General features: G+C 42.5%; 1 protein-coding gene across 3 annotated transcripts in view; it reads right to left on the bottom strand.

Annotated features, from left to right (window-relative positions):
* Positions 1-18,891, bottom strand: part of tjp2b (tight junction protein 2b (zona occludens 2)) — an 86,200-nt gene that overhangs the window by 8,426 nt on the left and 58,883 nt on the right. For 2 of the 3 annotated variants that reach the window (XM_028578317.1, XM_028578318.1), the window contains exons 10-20: positions 18,345-18,408; positions 15,188-15,338; positions 14,983-15,091; positions 9,975-10,194; positions 8,578-8,762; positions 7,634-7,729; positions 7,454-7,533; positions 6,872-7,082; positions 6,650-6,750; positions 4,297-4,515; positions 3,169-3,276 (exon numbers count right to left, since the gene is read on the bottom strand). In XM_028578317.1, coding sequence (XP_028434118.1) covers positions 3,169-3,276; positions 4,297-4,515; positions 6,650-6,750; positions 6,872-7,082; positions 7,454-7,533; positions 7,634-7,729; positions 8,578-8,762; positions 9,975-10,194; positions 14,983-15,091; positions 15,188-15,338; positions 18,345-18,408 — 1,544 coding nt within the window. Of the gene's footprint in view, positions 1-2,597; positions 2,716-3,168; positions 3,277-4,296; positions 4,516-6,649; positions 6,751-6,871; positions 7,083-7,453; positions 7,534-7,633; positions 7,730-8,577; positions 8,763-9,974; positions 10,195-14,982; positions 15,092-15,187; positions 15,339-18,344; positions 18,409-18,891 lie in introns of all 3 variants that reach the window. The other variant, XM_028578319.1, reaches the window with a different exon arrangement.

The raw sequence follows: 18,891 nt of genomic DNA, 5'->3' as shown, positions 1-18,891 counted from the left end.
GCATGATCCTGCATTGTTCTTATAAGCTGCTATGATGATAGAGAGGGGTGTGACATGCAACCAGGGCTCCCATCTGATCCAGAACCAGTGAAGTACACCTGTGCTCTTTTTCTTACATTTTGGATTTTCTGGTGAAGTGGAGTTGTTTTTGTGATATGACAGCACATAAATGTTTTTTTTTTTACAGTATTGTGGCGTTTTTTTTTAAATGTATTTATGACATTTTTTAATGCACAAAATGAAAATGCACATTGCAAGATCCACACTGTGAACAGTAGTACATTTCTGTGTTTGAGAAAGTAAACGCACTACATCTCATCTCTAAAACCAAAGTTGCTAAACAAAGATTTGGTTATACGTTTCCTAACAGGATCTGCTACGATCAACCCTTTTCCACTGCAGAAACCAAACATCCGCTAACATGGGGCATCCCATAATGTAAACCTTTACGGACCTTGCAAGTCTTTAGCACGAGGCTCCTTCTTGTGTTTCCACTGTATTTCACAAAGGGACGCTTCAGATACACGCCATTAAAGGCTAAAACAGACTGACTGAATTGTTTTGTATGCTCATGGTTGTGGATAGACAACAATGGTTGTCTTATATGCCTTATATTGTTATATTGTCTTTAATCCTTTATTTTTATTATTTTATTTTCCTATTTCTAATCTAGTTTTGTCTTGGTGGCTTATGTTTACATTTCTGCCAGATGCCGTGTGTGTTGTCCGTTTTGTCATATGGTGTCTGCTTGAGCAATCACAATCAACAGCTGCCGCTAACCTCTGAACGTGACATTTATTTGGTCACATAGCAAGACCTTCCTCCACAGCGCTGCAGAGGAGGGTCTGGTTAGTTCACACAGCATTCCCGGATGGGAGAAAAACATGCTCTGGTTTATTGGCATTTCTTTAAACCAATCACATTCTTCTTGGAGGGTGCTAAGCTCAGGACGGAGCCACGGTGCCTCTGCTAAATAGTCTCAGGAAGGAACTTGTTTTGGTGGAACATGTGTACGTTCAAAAGTAGTTTTAGTCGTGCAACAGAAAACTCAGATTGGACAGATAGTCTAGCTAGCTGTCTGGATTTACCCTGCAGAGATCTGAGGAGCAGTTAACCATAGTCCTCACAAATCCACCAGAGGTTAGAACGCCTACACAGAGGAAGAGGAAGGGAACGGACATCCAGCCCAAAGGAGGGACATCCAGCAGAATTTCCAGCGGGACAGGAGCAATCCCAGAAATGAAACGTCATCGATATAGACAATCCTTATTGTGATACAATGTCACATCTGCTCGATCAATCCCAATCAACAGCTGCCAGCTAACCTCTGAACGTGACATTTATTTGGTTGATGCTATTAATACAAAGCAAGTTAGTGCGAGAACAACAGTTTGACATCCAGGGTCACTCCCAGGTTTTCTCAGTCTTGTCCAGGTTGAGTTTTAGGGGGTGCACAGACATCCACTACGAGATGTCAGCCAGGCAGGCAGCAATGAGTCAGTGTCAGATGGAGCCTTTCCATGTCACCTGGTAGGAGCAAACCCGTCAGGTAGGACGGCCTGAGACGCCCAGTCCTCTGAGGGTGGACAGCTTAGTATCACCTCCTGAACAGAGCCCAGATTTAGTTCCAGGAGCGCATCCCCAAAGCGCGCAGAGAACAGTGGAAACAAAAGCAGAACCTACGATAATGGATATTTTTTATGTTACCTTTGAGTTCTTGCAGTAGAAAAGGACTACATTTGTTTTGGTTCTTCCTGGAGAGATCAAACAATTCACTTAAAACTCCACAATAGGGATCTTCAACATTTTTTAGGCCACGGGCCCCTTAGCCTAAAGAGAAACGGAGTAAGGACCCCAACTATACAGTATATATTGTATAAAATAAGATGTATATAAATGAATGGATATTAATATATTATATACACATCATGTGCTTAACTGTATGGCTACCATAGTGGCTACCTTACCGATAGTAACCCAACCGATAGTAAATGTTATGTTTTTTTTCACAAATAGGCCAATTCATCTTTGCTATTAATATGTTGGGTTCATATTAATGTATATTTTCAGACATTTACATTTTTTTGAAATAAAAAAAAAAGATCTTTTTAACCTAATTTGGTGGCACCCCTGCATTAACTCTGAGGTGCCCCTGTTGAAGATCTATGCTCTACAACATTTTAATACTCAACAAACACTACTAGATGTAGTAGACTATGAGGGCATTTAGGATAGTTGGTATGTTTCAGTGGTAGCCTGGCTTCCCACCCTTTAGGGTGTAGGGTACACAAAAAGACCTATTTATGTAAAGACAAATATGTCAAACAACACTGTGGATCTGATGTTAAAGCTACAAAACACAAATCTCTGTCTAGAAGAGAGGAAAGCACTAGAAACAGTGTAAACTGTTTTCATTCCAACTCAACAGCAGCAACAACTCTCACTGTTTTCTCTGAATACAGATGGATACTAATCATTGAGATCAGCTGCAGGGATGTGTTGTTGGAATGGAAAGGTGAACACAGCTTTAGGTTGAACACCACTGCTATACACAAGCCCACCACCATGTACCAATAAGTGAGGGGGATTCTGGGTACCCATCTGGTCCACTGAGCTGAGGTCGGAGGACTCGGAACTGCAGGGAGAGTGGTTTCTCCATATCAGGCCATTCCTCAAAGGGAAGGGCAGTTTGTTCCTTTGGGTGGAGGTAAAGAGCTGCCGGGTGCATGTGAGGTTAGAGTCAGGCTGTCATACTTACTATACTTATTCAATTCAATTCCAATCTTTTGCGGTTTGATACAGAAAGCCATATCTCTCTTTTGATTTTAGTTTGCTGACAGATACTTTGCCAAAGCAACCTTGGAGAGATTTTACTCAGTGAAGGATGCGATTTAAAATGTAGCAAAGTACAATACTACTAAAACAAAACATACTTAAGTAAAAGTCAAATTAGAGATTTTAAAAACGACTTCAAAAAGAAAAAGTACACACAAAAACTACTCAATTACAGCAAAGTGAGTAATTGTAATTCTTTACTTTCCACCTCTGTTAAAATGTCAGAAAAAATGTTCCCAGGCCCACGTGTTGGATTGACAATGATACGGAACAGAGAGAAGACTCCGTGTCCCAGGTGGACTGTGTGTCCCAGGTGGACTGTGTGTCCCTCACCTTGCTGTCTTGTAAGAAGACAGGTGGAGGGCTGGACCTGTTGAGGACGTCACGGCTGCTGATTTTCCTCAATCGACTCCTGATGTCTGGACTGTACCTGCGCAAGATCTACACACACACACACACACACACACACACACACACACACACACACACACACACACACACACTTAGACTACTGTTGCTCCTTAATATCTTTTCAGTTCAACCTTCTTTAAAGAAAGAAATTATTAAAAAGATTTCACAGATATTTCCCAGCATTTGTCCCAGAGTACCTGAAAGGGAAACTTGTCTTGACAGTTTTGCATTATCAATTTAAGTTTTGATTTCCCAAACTAAACATTGAAAAGTGACACCATATGTTTCTGATTCTTTCTGTCCACCTCATCATGTTTGTGAAAAACATTAGATTGTGTAGATGGTAATTATGTTTGTGTACAGAATAACTTGTAATGCAGTATTATGGATTATAGAAGTAAATCGTAACAGTTTATAATAACCACCATTAATAAATGGTAAACAGATTTGGTAAACTTTAGTTAATAGTTATTTTACTGTCAACAAACACTGGAATGATGATTTAGCTGGATCTGGCCTGCAGATGGCAGCAGCGTCCTGCATTACTGCGTGTCTGACATCTTCAACAAACACATGTATCTTCATACAGAACTTTACACTTAGCCAAGACAGGCGCAACATATGACTGATGGTCTGTTACTATGGTTACTGTCTCCATGCTCCAAACTAAGTCAAAGTCTCTTTGCACTGGAACTTTGCATTATTCTGCTTATTTGTATCTTCCATTTGATTTTCTTACTTTTCTAATCCAAGTGAAACATCATGAATGTCTTCTAGGAAAACTGTCTAAAAGTGTGCAGCATTAATTAATTAATGTGTATGATTCATCGGAGCATCTCTATGACGACCATGATAGCATGGCTGTTATGGAAACAGTTCTGCTTTTAGATGTGCTGCACATTAAAACATGTACTACAATACCTCTGAATTATACTGCAATACTTCAGTAAATGTACTCACTTCCCACTAGTGTGTGTGTGTTTAGCTGTGTGTGTGTGTGTGTGTGTGTGTGCATGCGTGCGTGCGTGCGTGCATGTGCGTGACTCTGACCTCCTCAGCTGTGACAGGTTCAGACGAGCGGCTGATGGCGGAGATGTGCATCATCTCCGCGTCGGGCTCGTTGTCGGTGTAGGCCCCGCCCTCGTCGGCAGTGTCGTCGAGGTCAGAGGTCAGCCGGCTGTCCATGCTGAGGTAGTCGGCCGACATGGCAGACAGGAAGGACAGGCGCTCCACGTCCTGGCAGTCCAGATCACTCTCTACTCCCTCCAGCTAGAAGAGACACATGATGGATCTTGGGTGTACAGGAAGGAAGGATGGACAGACAGACGGATAGCACGAGAACAAGAGAGAAGAAAGAAAGACAAACAGAGCCGAGCTGTAGAGCACTACTGGCAGGAAGTAGGAAGACACAGTGAGCATGCTCAGAGCGCACACACAGGTGGCTTCTACTAAGGTGACAGAAGGGCAGTCCGTCCACTACACACTACTGAGATACTACCCTACTACTGTCAGCTCAAACTAAAGACTGATTTATGGTTCTGCAGAGGCTCCATGCAGAGCATTTGCCGTAGCCTATTGTACGTAAGTGGCCTGAAGTTTACTGTATACTTGTGCGTTGGTGTGTGCGTCGATCTCTTTAAGCGAATAGCAGGGGCGGCGTGTGTGTGTGCGCGGAGAGAGTGATGGTGATTAGCTTCCGAGCAAGCACCAACTCTAGAGTCCTAGTGAGAGAACCAAAGAGTCTCCCTGTTCTTTCTGACCATAGTTGGAAATCTGGAGCAGGAGAAGTTCCTTGATTTCATGTTGTTTAGGGAGAAGGAGAACCAGGAAATGAGAGACGTGCGTCGCCGCGACATGTAGTTACATTTTTTGAGGTGCACGTCAGGCTACGGCGTAGGGTCGGTATCTACATACAGTACCCATTTGACACAGAAGCATAAATTGGCCTTAACGCAGTCTAACGCAACAGTGGTGTAATAAATCCTCCTTCTAATGTTCACTGTGTTGTTTCCACTGTATGATCATTCTGCAGCATGCAGTCTGTGCTGCTGCTGAACTGTTATTTTATATTGAGAGGTGTTTCTGTTATTTAGTCTACCCTAATGATATAAATAATGTGGACACAATAACAGAAACACACAAAGTACAACCAAATGAAAACAAACAAGCATAAAAGCAGAGTGTAAAAATATAAAGCAGAGACCCTGGTGTAACCCCTCGTGCTCCTGGTGGAGTTTTTACAGCCTTTTAAAGTTTTGTCCATCATTCCTATCAAAGTGTGAGAATACTGAATCACCAGTCTCACTGCGGAGAGCTGCAGTCACACTGACTCTGCTTTACACGTTGAAATGTACTGTATGTATAAATAGAACTACACTGCCTGACAACAGTGCGAAAAGGCCAAACCACATGAGTTACACTTACACCTACAGTATGAGTTGAACATATATTTGGATCTGTTATAAATGAACTTAGCTGTGCATAAATGCAGTGAACGACTTTAACAGACATGGCTGCTTTCCATAATATGTCTGAACTGGGGATCCGTCTGAAATCTGACTGCTCACGTTGTAAAACCAGTTTCACTGTGTCCCCAGATTTTAGTGATGGCGCTTGTGAGATAGCTGTCATCAGAACTGAGAGGAGTTGTGGCCAAAACCTACAAAAACGCTGCTAATTTACCTTTACACTTAAGCTGGGGCAGATTCAAGGCCTAAACTTTTGGTGTTGATCAAGAGGTGCATTAAAAAGTGAACAATGTCCATCAGGGTTCAAGAGTTCAGTTCATGCTACCAGCTTTAGAAATCAAATGAACTGAATCCCTTTGTCAAGCCATAGCAAAGCTCCTGCTATGATTTCATGTTAAATGATATGACTTTCTGTGGGGTAGTTTGTATTTCTTTTTTCTTGGCTTTCCATTCCAGTAAGGATGAGACGTAAATAACTAAGAAGAATAACACAACTTAGCTCCCACAGGGTAGTAAAAAAGAAAGACAGAAAGGGGCAGAAAGTAACACCCAGATTCCACCAATTTTCACTAAAATAGAATTTTTCTACAAACAAAACCTCAATACATCCAGATACTCTGAAAGGTGCTTTAATTACACAGAAATTGGACGGCTGGGTAGCTCACCTGGTAGAGTGCAGGCCAATATACAGAGGCTCAGTCCTCAACTCAGTGGCCGCAGGTTCAATTCCGATCTACGGTACTTTGCTGCATTTTATTCCCCCTCTCTCCCCTTTCATGTCTAAGCTGTCCTGTCACAAATAAAGGCCTAAAATGCCAAAAAATAATCTTAAAACAATTACACAGAAATGTTACATATGGTGGATTTATTCCTGTACACAGCGCAATCCTTTGAAGTAAGTGTGTGTGTGTGTGTGTGTGTGTGTGTGTTTTTACCTTGCCATCAGAAACCCACACAGCCTGCATCTGCTGCTCTCTGATAGAGTCTTTGACACTGCCGTACCAGGCGTCGTTGGCTGAGTTCAGATCTACGGTGGCTGCATAAGAAAACCATCCAAGCTCAGCATACACACTTAAATTACAGCAAATATACATCTACAGCAGTACGGCAGTACTGTATTACACCTGAGTGAATGTCTGCCTGTGTGAGGGATGTACCAGTGAATAAGTGAGAGCAGGTCTTCCTCAGTTTGACGGCCTGTTCGTACAGTTTGCGGGCACTGCGGTTGGAGTTGGGGGCGATCCTCTGTCTCAGGGCCTTGATGCCGTGCTTGCTGTCGGGGTTGAAGAAGATGACGATGGGGTACCACTGGGTGTAGTTCAGGGTGTCCACTGCCTTGGGTGTCACATCCAGCAGGGCGTGCTTGTCCTGTGTGGTGTGAGGAATGGGGAACATTGTTAATGCTTTGGATCAGATCACAGCGTCTCATCTTTCTGCAATGTGTCTCTTTCATCCAAACTTTATTAAACTAACACAATGCAATTAACAGTCAACAGTCCGCATGCAAATGAAAAGTTCAATAATCATAGCACAATACCTCCATATTATACTGCAATACTTAAATGTACTCACTTCCCTCTACTGTGTGTGTGTGTGTGTGTGTGTGTGTGTGCGTGTGTGTGTGTGTGTGTGTGTGTGTGTGTGTGTGTGTGTGTGTGTGTGTGTGTGTGTGTGTGTGTGTGTGTGTGTGTGTGTGTGTGTGTGTGTGTGTGTGTGTGTGTGTGTGTGAGTGCACGCACCTGCTCGATGATTTGTCGGATGGTGTTCAGGCGGACTACTCCTGAGGACTTCTCAGATCCGGCGTCTTTAGGCTCGGTTTCTAACGTAAGAACACAGAGACAATGGACAAGTTATTGAGAAGCAATACTGGGACATGTATTGTCTTGGGAAGAAGACTTAAAGACATGGCAGAGACTCACTGGCAATAACAAACAGGTCGGGGATCTCAGAGGCCAGCTTCTCATTGGCTGCGTCTGCGATGGGGCCGAACAGCACCACAGGACGCCGGAATCCCGCTGCAAAGGCGCACGCGCGCACACACACACACACACACACACACACACACACACACACACACACACACACACACACACACACACACACACACACACACACACACACACACACACACGCTGATACAGTTTCCACTGAAAGTCAAGTGGTCTTAAACAGAACCTGACCAGTATCAATATTTGAGATTTTATAAAAATCATGGCTATACTGTATCTTGTTGATATTCATTTTGTAACATAAACAATATTTGAAGTGAGCAGTTCTCTCTGGTGGACAGACTATGTCATGGACACTTTATATAATAAAGTTTCTAAATGACTTCTACTTATAGAGCAATATATCGGTGAATCAGCCAATATGGTTATGTTGTTTTAAATCATTTTTGTAAAAGTATCAAGTTTTGGCTGTTAAGAATATATATATATATATAAATCTTTCTATTGAGTAGGAGCCAGTAATCCCATCGGACAGGAAAAGACTAACTACATGAGTAAGTGATGCCTCAGCTGGTTTCCAGCTATCACATAATGGTGATGGTTGAGCCTGTGGACAACTGTATCACTACATACAATGCACATATGTGATTTAGATGGTCCCTTCTTCTGGACCTCATGAGAGCATCCTTTCTCAGTCCAAAAGATTCCAACCCTGTCTCAGATGGACTGTGGATAGACGGTTTAGCTGCTGTGTCTACGCCCTTCAAATAGAGACACACTTGTTTTTGTCGTCTTTCTCAATCCTTCTTCAACTAAACCAGAGCACAGCACAAAAACCCACATAAGGTTCAATAACAGATCACATTTATTTATTACTATTTCCCCAGTATTTTCACATGCAGCGAAGCAGCCACCTTCTCGGAGCACCACTCGTTCGTACGCTGGGAAGCGGGTGGCCAGTGTCTGACCGCTCAGGTTTTCTCTGCTCTTCCTCAGGTCCTTCCTCTTCAAAGAACGTTGACCTCGCAACCGCCAGAAGTCCGCTCGATCGCCCGCAACAGCTTTATGAGAGTTCTGGACACTGGCCATCTGCTCCGCTCTGAAAGGGAGAACAAATACATCCATTTCTCTGTCTTCACACAACTATTACTATCTGCAGATGTTCCGATGCATTTTTTGCTTCCTGATACCAACTCTGATACCTGAACTTGGGTATCGGCCAATAGTGAGTACCGATCTGATACCAGTGTGTCATATATTTGATCATGTTTTAACAGCAGTATACTACCATCCCTGTATGGATGGGATATGATTTCTATCTTTGCCGTCGGCCTGTGTAGATTTTCTTCGGTTCTAAATTGCATGGTATCAAACTGGTGCATAAACTCCAGTACACGCTGATACTGATACCAATACCAGCAGTTTAGGCAGTATCAGAGGCTTTTCCCATACTGGTATCAGAACATCTCTATTACTTACCCATTCATTATTCACATATGTGTTCATATATACAACCAATTCTGAAGCTTTGGAGTGCATCAAACTGTTCATGCAAAATAAACAAATTTTAGTTCTTTTTTAACAGATCTGATGGATAGATAGATAGATAGATAGATAGATAGATAGATGGATAGATAGCTAGATAGATAGATAGATAGCTAGATAGATAGATAGATAGATAGATGGATTTGGCCATCTATTTTTTTTGTGGTGAACTTTGTACCATCTCCTGTAGATAAAGGCTTTAGAAGTAAACAAGATTTACTTAGATATTAATTGAAAAAATTCTGCATGCAAGCATTTTCGGAGTGTGTGCTATCATCAAAACACACAAGACTCATACCAAAGCATACAACTGGGACACATGTTGTCTCCCGCCAGTGATATCCTGAGCCTCTGAGCTCTGGGCCTGTAATTACAGCAGCATTACCTCTGGGGACAATTAGTGTAATGTTACAGAGTGCAGTACTGCTGTGCATCTTTATTCCTAATGTAGATGAAAGAAGGTTAATGAGAGAGACAGTATATTCCGATCTTTGACAGTATTATACAGACATACATAAAGTATTTGATAATGATTATGTTCGGTGTCTGTCGTTTTATTTGGGATCTGAACACTGTATAGGGACCTTCTATTTTATTTGGTTTGTAGCTATTTGACCTCACCTTCAGACACTATGTGACCCTGTGAGGGTTGTCAGGGTGACCTGACTTTGCTCTGGGCTGTAACTCTCAGTGGACCACTGACTGACTGACTGACTTTCAAAAGTACTACTAGTCTGTGTACACCAAGAGACTAAAATGGCCCTACCTGCTCTTGTTGGGGATGATGCCTTTCTCCAGCAGCTGCTTGTCCTTGCCAACACGGACTGCCAGCCAGTTGCCGAGCTTGCCATCATAGAGGGTGTCCACCACCTTGAAGATGTCCCCCCGGCTGAAGGCCAGGCTCTGAGGAGTCTCCTTCTCATACTCAAAGTGAGTCCGGATGAAGAAGGAGTCTCCCCGCCCCGACACCAAGATATCATTATAGACTGGGCAAAGCAAAAAGTGAGAGATGAAGAGAAGGGGCATTAAAGAGAGTGAGAGAAAGGTGGATGTAGGACAGGCAGCAATATAACGAGGCTGAGACAACGTGGTGACCACTAGATTCTGATTGAGGTTCTCATACTTTGTTGAGGTTGGAGTGAAGTCTGATGCTGCTGGAGGTTGAGCTCTGGGTGGTGGCAGCCTGAGGCAGCTGGGTCAGAACACCACATGCACTTTTTGAAACATCAAAATGCAGCTAATGGATAAACTACCCACCACCCTTTAGAATGAACCAAGCAGGCCTGCCTCGTTGCACCATCCAAATGTTCTTCAAAACTTGACATTTTTAGCATGTAGCTTGCTAGCTACAAGTTTGCGGTTGTTTCCTGTAGCGAAGGGGTTTTGAGAACAGCAACACAGAGAGCGGAAGGTGAGGGGCATCTGGCTGGGGAGCCACACGAGGGATGTCAGGCACTTATCCTGGAAATGTTCCTCCGTTGATCCAGACAATGCATGAGATGATCTCAACTTTATTTTCTCTGACATGTTTTATTAAAGGTTCCCTGTGGAGTTGTTTAACCTCTAGCGTATGGAGCTTTGAGCGGGTCGCTGTTTTGTTAATCTTGTGGATACACACAAGTACGCACATGCATGCTATGTGCCCGTGGGTGATGCACGGTGATACACACTTTTGCAAATAGTTTCACAGTATTTCACTGATCTACAGACGGCACCAAGATATGCTGCTATGTGCCAGCAAAGTCAGAAGAGGAAGACTGCACCCTGCTAAACATGAATGTAAACAAAGCTGGATTTAAATACTTGTTTTATGTGGAAGGAAATGCATTCAACACAATGAGTTTAAACTGAAAGTAATCATAACTTCTGTTTGTTTAAACTCCACAGGGCACGTCTAACTAACTTATTGACTGCAGCTCTTCTCATCAGAGAAATAATAGTTCCCATATGAACAGAATTTAAAGGGTATTTGGTTGTGTTGAGCTCTCATACAGCCCATATAAGATTATTTGAGATCATGTGTCTAAATTTTGACACTTGGGTTCTGTGATGACAACTGAGCCATTATTTACAGAATAATGTCCATGTGTGCAGTTGAAAGCTTAATAGAAATAGTAAGTGGACCTTTGAGCTGAGACTGTTTTGGTACATGCACTGTTCTCAAAGGTTATTTTCCATTCTCAGTTTCCAGTCTGATTTGCACATTCAAAACAAAAAGCACATATTTGTGTGACTGGAAATAAAGCTCCCAGGCTGCTGCGAGGCTCCCTGATTTGATATGTGTGGTCCAACTACGCGCTGACCCAAAAGGACCAACAGTCACACTGGCTGCACACCAGGCTTCATACACACTGTGGACTGTAATCTCACACAGATCAAATACATAAAACAAAGGCTTCCCCTTGCTTAACCTTCTTCTAGTTGAGTACGCTGTGAGTTACATACTATGTACTGTTGTGGTATTATGAACGTTTTAAAGATTGTCTAACTATCTTTATTGAAATGCCAGTTTTACACAAAAAACAGTCTGATCAAAAAAGGTCATGTTTTCATCATGGAGCAGTACTGGGTGTACTTTAAACAATTAAAAAAGGAACACTTTGACATTTTGGAAATATGCATAGCCAGTTTTGTTGCCAGGAGCTACATGAAGATAAGATAAATAATACCCCTGTTATCTGTGTTATTAGGTCACAGTAGCTTAAGATGCAAACAGTTAGCCTAGCTCTGTCCAAACCAGCTCCTCTATGCTCACTAATTTACCACGTTCTATCTTGTGGGTCACATCCGTACAACAAACAAAGAAGAAAAGGACATGTTGTGGTGTGCATTTTGACTTGTTGGTGGTGGTGATGATGATGATAGGATGACAATAAACAAAGTACTTGTAGTTTGTTGTTGACGATAGGGAATGATATGTCTGTTTGACGATAATTTACCTACTGTAAGCTATACTGTAATCTGCTGTGTATGTGCATTTTATACTATCTATGTTTTTACGCCTGTTCCGACAAGTAAATATTCATAACAACTTGTGGCGATTCCCCAACGTTCTGTCCTGTTCTGTTTACAGGGTATATCCTGCCCCTTGGGCAGATAATCAGTACTTTTAAAGGTATATCTTATCACAGCTGTGCAGATGATATTCAATTGTATTTGTCCTTTAACCCTCAGAACATCGCAAAATCATATATCAAATATATCTGGTCCTCTGAGCCAGGCTTGTTGGCTGTTCCTCACCTCTGATCATTTGTCCGTGTTATGTCTTGATTTAGTCTTTAATTGGGAAGCACTTTGTAATGCCTGTTCAATTAAAAGAAGGAACTTTACTACAGACCAAATAGTTGTGTGTAGTGCCATTCCTTTTAATCTAGTGTTGGCTGAAGCTCTGCTGAAGACATCCCATTATCACTAAGCCAAGCTTGAACTTATGAATATTTGCAGAATAAATACACAGGCATTTGTCTTACTGTACTTGGGAGGACCATGTATGTAGGGCTGGGTTAAAATAATCAGTTTGAGTGATCTGATATCGATTCATAAAATCTAGAAATCAATCTTTTAATATTTGCCTTTTCACCATGGACGTATAATAAAAAGTACTTCAAACTAACTTTCGGCAGGTCAATTCTTAATGTAAACATTCACCTGGTGCATTATAAAAAAAATAAACAGAGTTGCTTCTAGCTTGTACAATTTACAGCATAAGTTCTGTGAAAATCTATTTTATATCCAAGCAAAACTGGTATTGTAACTTAAACTTCCCTAACCTAATTGCTATAGATAAGAATCTGAAATTGGCGATACCCAGCCCTGATATATTGGATTTGTCCTGAAATATAAATCTAACCTGAAAATCCTCCAAACATTCGTCCTATCAAAAATTAACCTTACAGTCGCCTCCCTGGCCTTTCTCATCTCGTCCACTAGCATGTGTTTCTCTATGAGGACGTGCCAGCTCTCTCTGATGGCCTTAAATGTCCTCTCAACACACTCACAGTCCTCATGTCAGGTCAGTGCTCTGCTCCATTGTGATGTGTTTCTGTTTCATAAATAGATTTCTCCAATAAAAAGGCCAAAGCAGAGCCACAAGACAAATGTGCTGATTACATAACACAGTTGGAGGCATGTGCCCATGTTTGTCACGGTTGGCTGAACCAAAACTAGCCTGCCCGGGTCTAAAAGCCTGGGGGACCAAGCTGGTATTTCCATCATTAGATGGAAACATCATAGAGAGAGAGAGAGAGAGAGAGAGAGAGAGAGAGAGAGAGAGAGAGAGAGAGAGAGAGAGATGTAGTGTGAGTGTGACAGCTGGCAGAGCATTGTGGGAAAGTACACTGTGTTCTGGGATATTCCACAAGTTGCTGACAACCCTACAACTGAGTCAGTTAAAACAGCCTTCTATCATTCTAGCATAGCCAAAAACTACTATACTGTACTATACTATACTGTGCTATACTATACTGCACTATACTATACTATACTGCACTGCACTGCACTGCACTGCACTATACTATACTGCACTGCACTATACTATACTATACTATACTGCACTGCACTGCACTGCACTGCACTATACTATACTGCACTGCACTATACTATACTATACTGCACTGCACTGCACTGCACTGCACTGCACTATTGTTTGGAAGATTCCAGCTCTGTCCTGCAGTTGCCACGCCCCCTATACTTTGCCACTCAGTTCCATCTGTAGTTCACCACACCTGCAATCAATCTGCCTCAATCAGCCACAGACTCAAATAGGCAGCGCCTGTGCACACAGCCCTTCCTTTGTTCCAAACCAAATGGAGGATCTTTGATGCTGGACATGCTGTGTTTCCTGTCTTGTGTGCGTTATTGCTCTATGTAAGTTCCATACTTTTACTTGGCATACTCTGAAAGAAAGTGCTAATGTAATTATAAGGCGAGTGCCTCTCCTGTATTCCTGTTTGTGCTGTATATTGAACAGTTGCAAGTAAAATAAGTTTTACATTGCTCGTTTGAGTTACCTGAGATATGTGCATTGGAGTAGTTTTATTCATTGTTAAGTTAAAAACCGAGCAGATTATGTATGTATGTTTATTGCGGCCTGGTTTGTGCCTTTGTGATACTAACTATATCCCATATCCTTCCCCCTCAGAAACTACACACCCAAACACGTAACCATACAAACCTGTAACCTGTCTTCTTGATAATGCTTGGAATAAAAGAATTGTGGAATTGAAAGTGATTGGACAGAACTGTTCTTAACGACACCTCCACGGGTCTCAAGCCAGCCACCCACACAGCCCTCTACACCTCCTTTTCTACTATACTGCACTGTACTATACTATACTGCACTATACTATACTGCACTATACTATACTATACTGTACGGTGTCATTTCCCCATCGGTTCCTACTGGAGATGTAAATCTTCAAAAACAATAAAAAGGCTCAGGCATTTCCTCTAGTTTTTTATCGAACAGGAAATAATGACTTTGTTCGGGACTACTTTAAGTGGCAGATTAATCCATATTATGGCAATCCATAAATTATTAAATTAGATATCTTGAGTAATTTGAACATTTTGGCCTGAAGAGGTAAAGTAAAAAAAGCTTTCTAGGGGTCTAAAAGTGGCAGTGAGGAGACTGGGTGATCATCTCCAGACTGGGACGATTTGCTCCCGATTATGGCACTGGATGCCGGGTTGTTTCTTTTTATAGATAAAGAAAGTTGTACTATTGTATAAGTTGTATTAATGTGAGAAGAGTATGTGTGGAGGGAATGTTTTACCGTCAGGTTTGCTCTGTGCCAGGATGGTGACCACTTCCCCTTTAGGAATCTCCAGCAGGAAGAGCACTGCTTCTTCTCTCACTACACCTTGAAAATCGACATTGTTCACCTTCAAGACACCAAGGGCACAATCATCAGGACTCTTTGCTCTTCAGATGATAACTCTCAAAGTTGTCTCTCTAAGCGTATTGTTTATGAAATGGACCTTTAGGATTTGATCTCCGATGCGCAGGCCCTCTTCCTCAGCAGGACTGCCCTCTTGAACGCTAGCTATGAAGATGCCGACATCATTTCCTCCTGCTAGCCTCAGCCCCACACTGTCTCCCTTCTGGAAATTCACCATCACTGTGTTGGGCCTGCAGGAGGGAACATACATGCTGCCATTAACACTATGGGTCAGGGTTACAAACATGAAAGGGCAAAGCTCATTTTCTGCACAAACCTGGCCCTTGCAAATGTTAAATATTCATAAGTCTAGTGGAATGCGTAATCAGTCACACATCCCGTGTTTCTGTGTCGCCCTGCGTCGATGCTGCAACTTCAGGCTATGTTTTGGTTTTTAAGGGTTTGAGTTTTGAGCCCAAAGTGATCTCGGTGTTTTTATCTCCAGTAGAAGAACTAATCTGTTTAAACTAACACGCCCAAACCTCATATCTCATCAACATTCTGGACATAAACGGGAGGCAGCTGGTAATTGCCATGGTAACGTTAGTAGCTTTAGTCTCAGAGAACGAGACATTCTGACCAATAAGACCCAATCAGGAGGAGAAACGTTGGCATCAGTGTTGCCAAAGGTCTCCGGTTGTGGCTGTTGAGACTGAAACACAAGCCCGCAGATTCAGAACCAAAATGGGTCACAAGCAATGTTGGTCATCTTACTTTAAAAAAACTAATTGGTTACAGTTACAAATTACTTCTCCCAAAAAGTAACTGAGTTAGTAACTCAGTTAACACATTGTAAAAGTAATTAGTTACTCAGCAAAGTAACTGACGTTATTTTTTATGTTCTATAACGCTATTACGTTCTATAACATCTTTAACGTCAAAGATGTTGCTGAAACGAAAAATCGAGCGTTGCTTGTTTTAACAGAGTGGCTGCGTCTCCTTCGCTGGAGCTCCCAGCTGCATTTGGGCTTGGGTTAGCAGCAGCAACAAGTGTCGTGTTAGCATGTGTTGATGTGAGGGGCTTCATAAGATTGGAGTTGCTTGAGGCAGACGTGGATAAAGTCTTTTTTTCCTGGGCATAGCGTGCATGTTATAAACATTCTTGCCTTTAATTTCAATGAGCGAGAAGTAGGGCCGGTAGGCCTACTTCCAGGTAGAATGCTACCTTTGAATTTCCAATCGCCATTGCCCCCCCCACTCTCTCCAGGCAGCTGGTGTGCAGCCAAAGCCTGATACCTCCGATACCTCGCTTCATTCAACCAAATTGTAGTAACGCGCCACTTTACATTCTCAGTAACGATAACGGCGTTGCAACGATGGGGAAAGTAATTAATTAGATTACTCCGTTACTGATAAAATAACGCCGTTACTCCAAACACTGGTCACAAGTGTTTCCAAATGTTTAGGGGCTCGGAAACACCAGAGCAGGGGGAATGAGAGGGGGAAACGCCAGAGCAGGGGGAATGAGAGGGGAAACGCCAGAGCAGGGGGAATGAGAGGGGGAAACACCAGAGCAGGGGGAATGAGAGGGGAAAAGCCAGAGCAGGGGAATGAGAGGGGAAACGCCAGAGCAGGGGGGAATGAGAGGGGGGAAACACCAGAGCAGGGGGAATGAGAGGGGGAAAAGCCAGAGCAGGGGGAATGAGAGGGAGAAAAGCCAGAGCAGGGGGAATGAGAGGGGGAAACGCCAGAGCAGGGGGAATGAGAGGGGGAACACCAGAGTAGGGGGAATGAGAGGGGGAACACCAGAGCAGGGGGAATGAGAGGGGGAACACCAGAGTAGGGGGAATGAGAGGGGAACACCAGAGTAGGGGGGAATGAGAGGGGAAACACCAGAGCAGGGGGAATGAGAGGGGGAAACGCCAGAGCAGGGGGGAATGAGAGGGGGGAAAGCCAGAGCAGGGGGAATGAGAGGGGGAAATGCCAGAGCAGGGGGAATGAGAGGGGGGAAAGCCAGAGCAGGGGGAATGAGAGGGGGAACACCAGAGCAGGGGGAATGAGAGGGGGAACACCAGAGCAGGGGGAATGAGAGGGGGAAACGTAGCAAAAGATCATTCTTGTTAAACCAAAACGTAGAAGTGTAAATGTAGCCTCAGCCTCATGCACCAGTTTGATGGCATAGTCTGTGTTCCATCTGCAATGTCCTCAGTATATCTTTGTTAACTTGCTGTATAATATGTATAATATGTCACCTTTAAGTGTGCCATGTAATGGCCCTTTCAGCCGGTCATGAAAATATATAAGAAGAAAAGAACCAAAGAAGCCATTTTCTGCATAATGACTACTTTTAGTACAATCTTCTGAAAAATACATCTGAAGTTTGTGTGCAGGACATGTCACAGAGGGGTGGGGGAAAAAAACGATACGGTATAGTCTCGTGATATTTTCCGTGGCAATACAGTATCGATACACAGACGCCAAGTATCGATTGTCAACGGAGAAATTAATCTTTTTAGATAAAACAGATGACAGATTTTATTTTCCTTTTGGGGACATCATTTGAAATTGGGAAAACATTTGAAGTTGGAAAAAGGTAATCAATTGCAATATATCACAGAATATTGCAATATGTTTAACATGGCAACAATATCGTATCATGACATAAGTAAGTGATGATATCGTATTGTGAGGCCTCTGGTGATTCCCACTCTGAATACATCATCCACCACTGCTTGTTAGTATGAAACAGTAAAGTAAGTTATTGTATACTAACTGCAAAACCAGTATAATAGTACAGAACCCAGTGTATAACGAGCAGACACATTACTGCTGTGGACTTCATATCAACCATAACCAGTGGCTAAAATCCAGCTGACCTGACCTGTATCTATTCACTGCCTACTTAACTAGGGACTGATTCCAGACACAAGAGTAAATGCACTGTGATGGAATCAATGTGTTTTTACATCACTAGCACACAACAGTGAGTCAAGCTGAAGCCAGTCCCTGCAGCAGCCAGGCTCAAGCCATGCCAGCATTGGTTCAAATGTATTCAGGGCCCAGAGCCATTCCACCAGTCTGCACAATCACTATGGGTTTTGGGGCGGTTTATGTACTCCTCTCACTGAGGGGCTCACATCTTTATTCTGTTCTCATATACATACATTTTCATGTGATTAGAATACATATAATTATGGGGGGTGGGGTGGAAACAACACAGTAAAAGTAAAAGAATAAAGAGAAAAAGATAAACTCACCCATATATTTTTTCATCTTCTGGACTTGGTCGGAGGAGAATCTTGGGCGTGGCTGTTACAGCAACTGTAGGTAAGAAAATCAGGGAGAGCGGTGTTAATATCTTCTATGCTAACTGCTAACAACATGCTATGTCAGTAAAAGTACATGTATAATGAAGCTTTGGTAGAGTTCAGACAGGAGCTGCTGATTAAATCTCAGTCTCGACATGTTCCTGTTTACAATCAAAAATATGAATTAACAATGGATCAAAGGACTATGTGTGAAGTGAAAGATTTTCCTTCTTAGCCTCTTCAGCTCATTTTTTTAGCTTTACAACCTGCAACTCTGCTATCATCAACCTGGGTTCCAGCAGCTGTGTGCAGAGAATCAGTTCTGATAAACCATATTCATGTAAGGTATGTTATTGTGTTACCCGTCAGTTGAATGTTAAGAGAAAGTTAGTAAACCATAGAACTTTTATTGTGACGGGAAAAACCCAAGTGGAAAAAGACGGTAATGTGTGGCCTAATGTTGACTGTGTTGTTGGTTAATAAAGTAAGACGTGCA

This window comes from Perca flavescens, chromosome 5 (genome assembly GCF_004354835.1).
Source record: "Perca flavescens isolate YP-PL-M2 chromosome 5, PFLA_1.0, whole genome shotgun sequence".
NCBI lineage: Eukaryota > Metazoa > Chordata > Actinopteri > Perciformes > Percidae > Perca > Perca flavescens.
The sequence above is the reverse complement of the archived record's forward strand: the minus strand, read 5'-3'. Positions and strand labels throughout refer to the sequence as shown.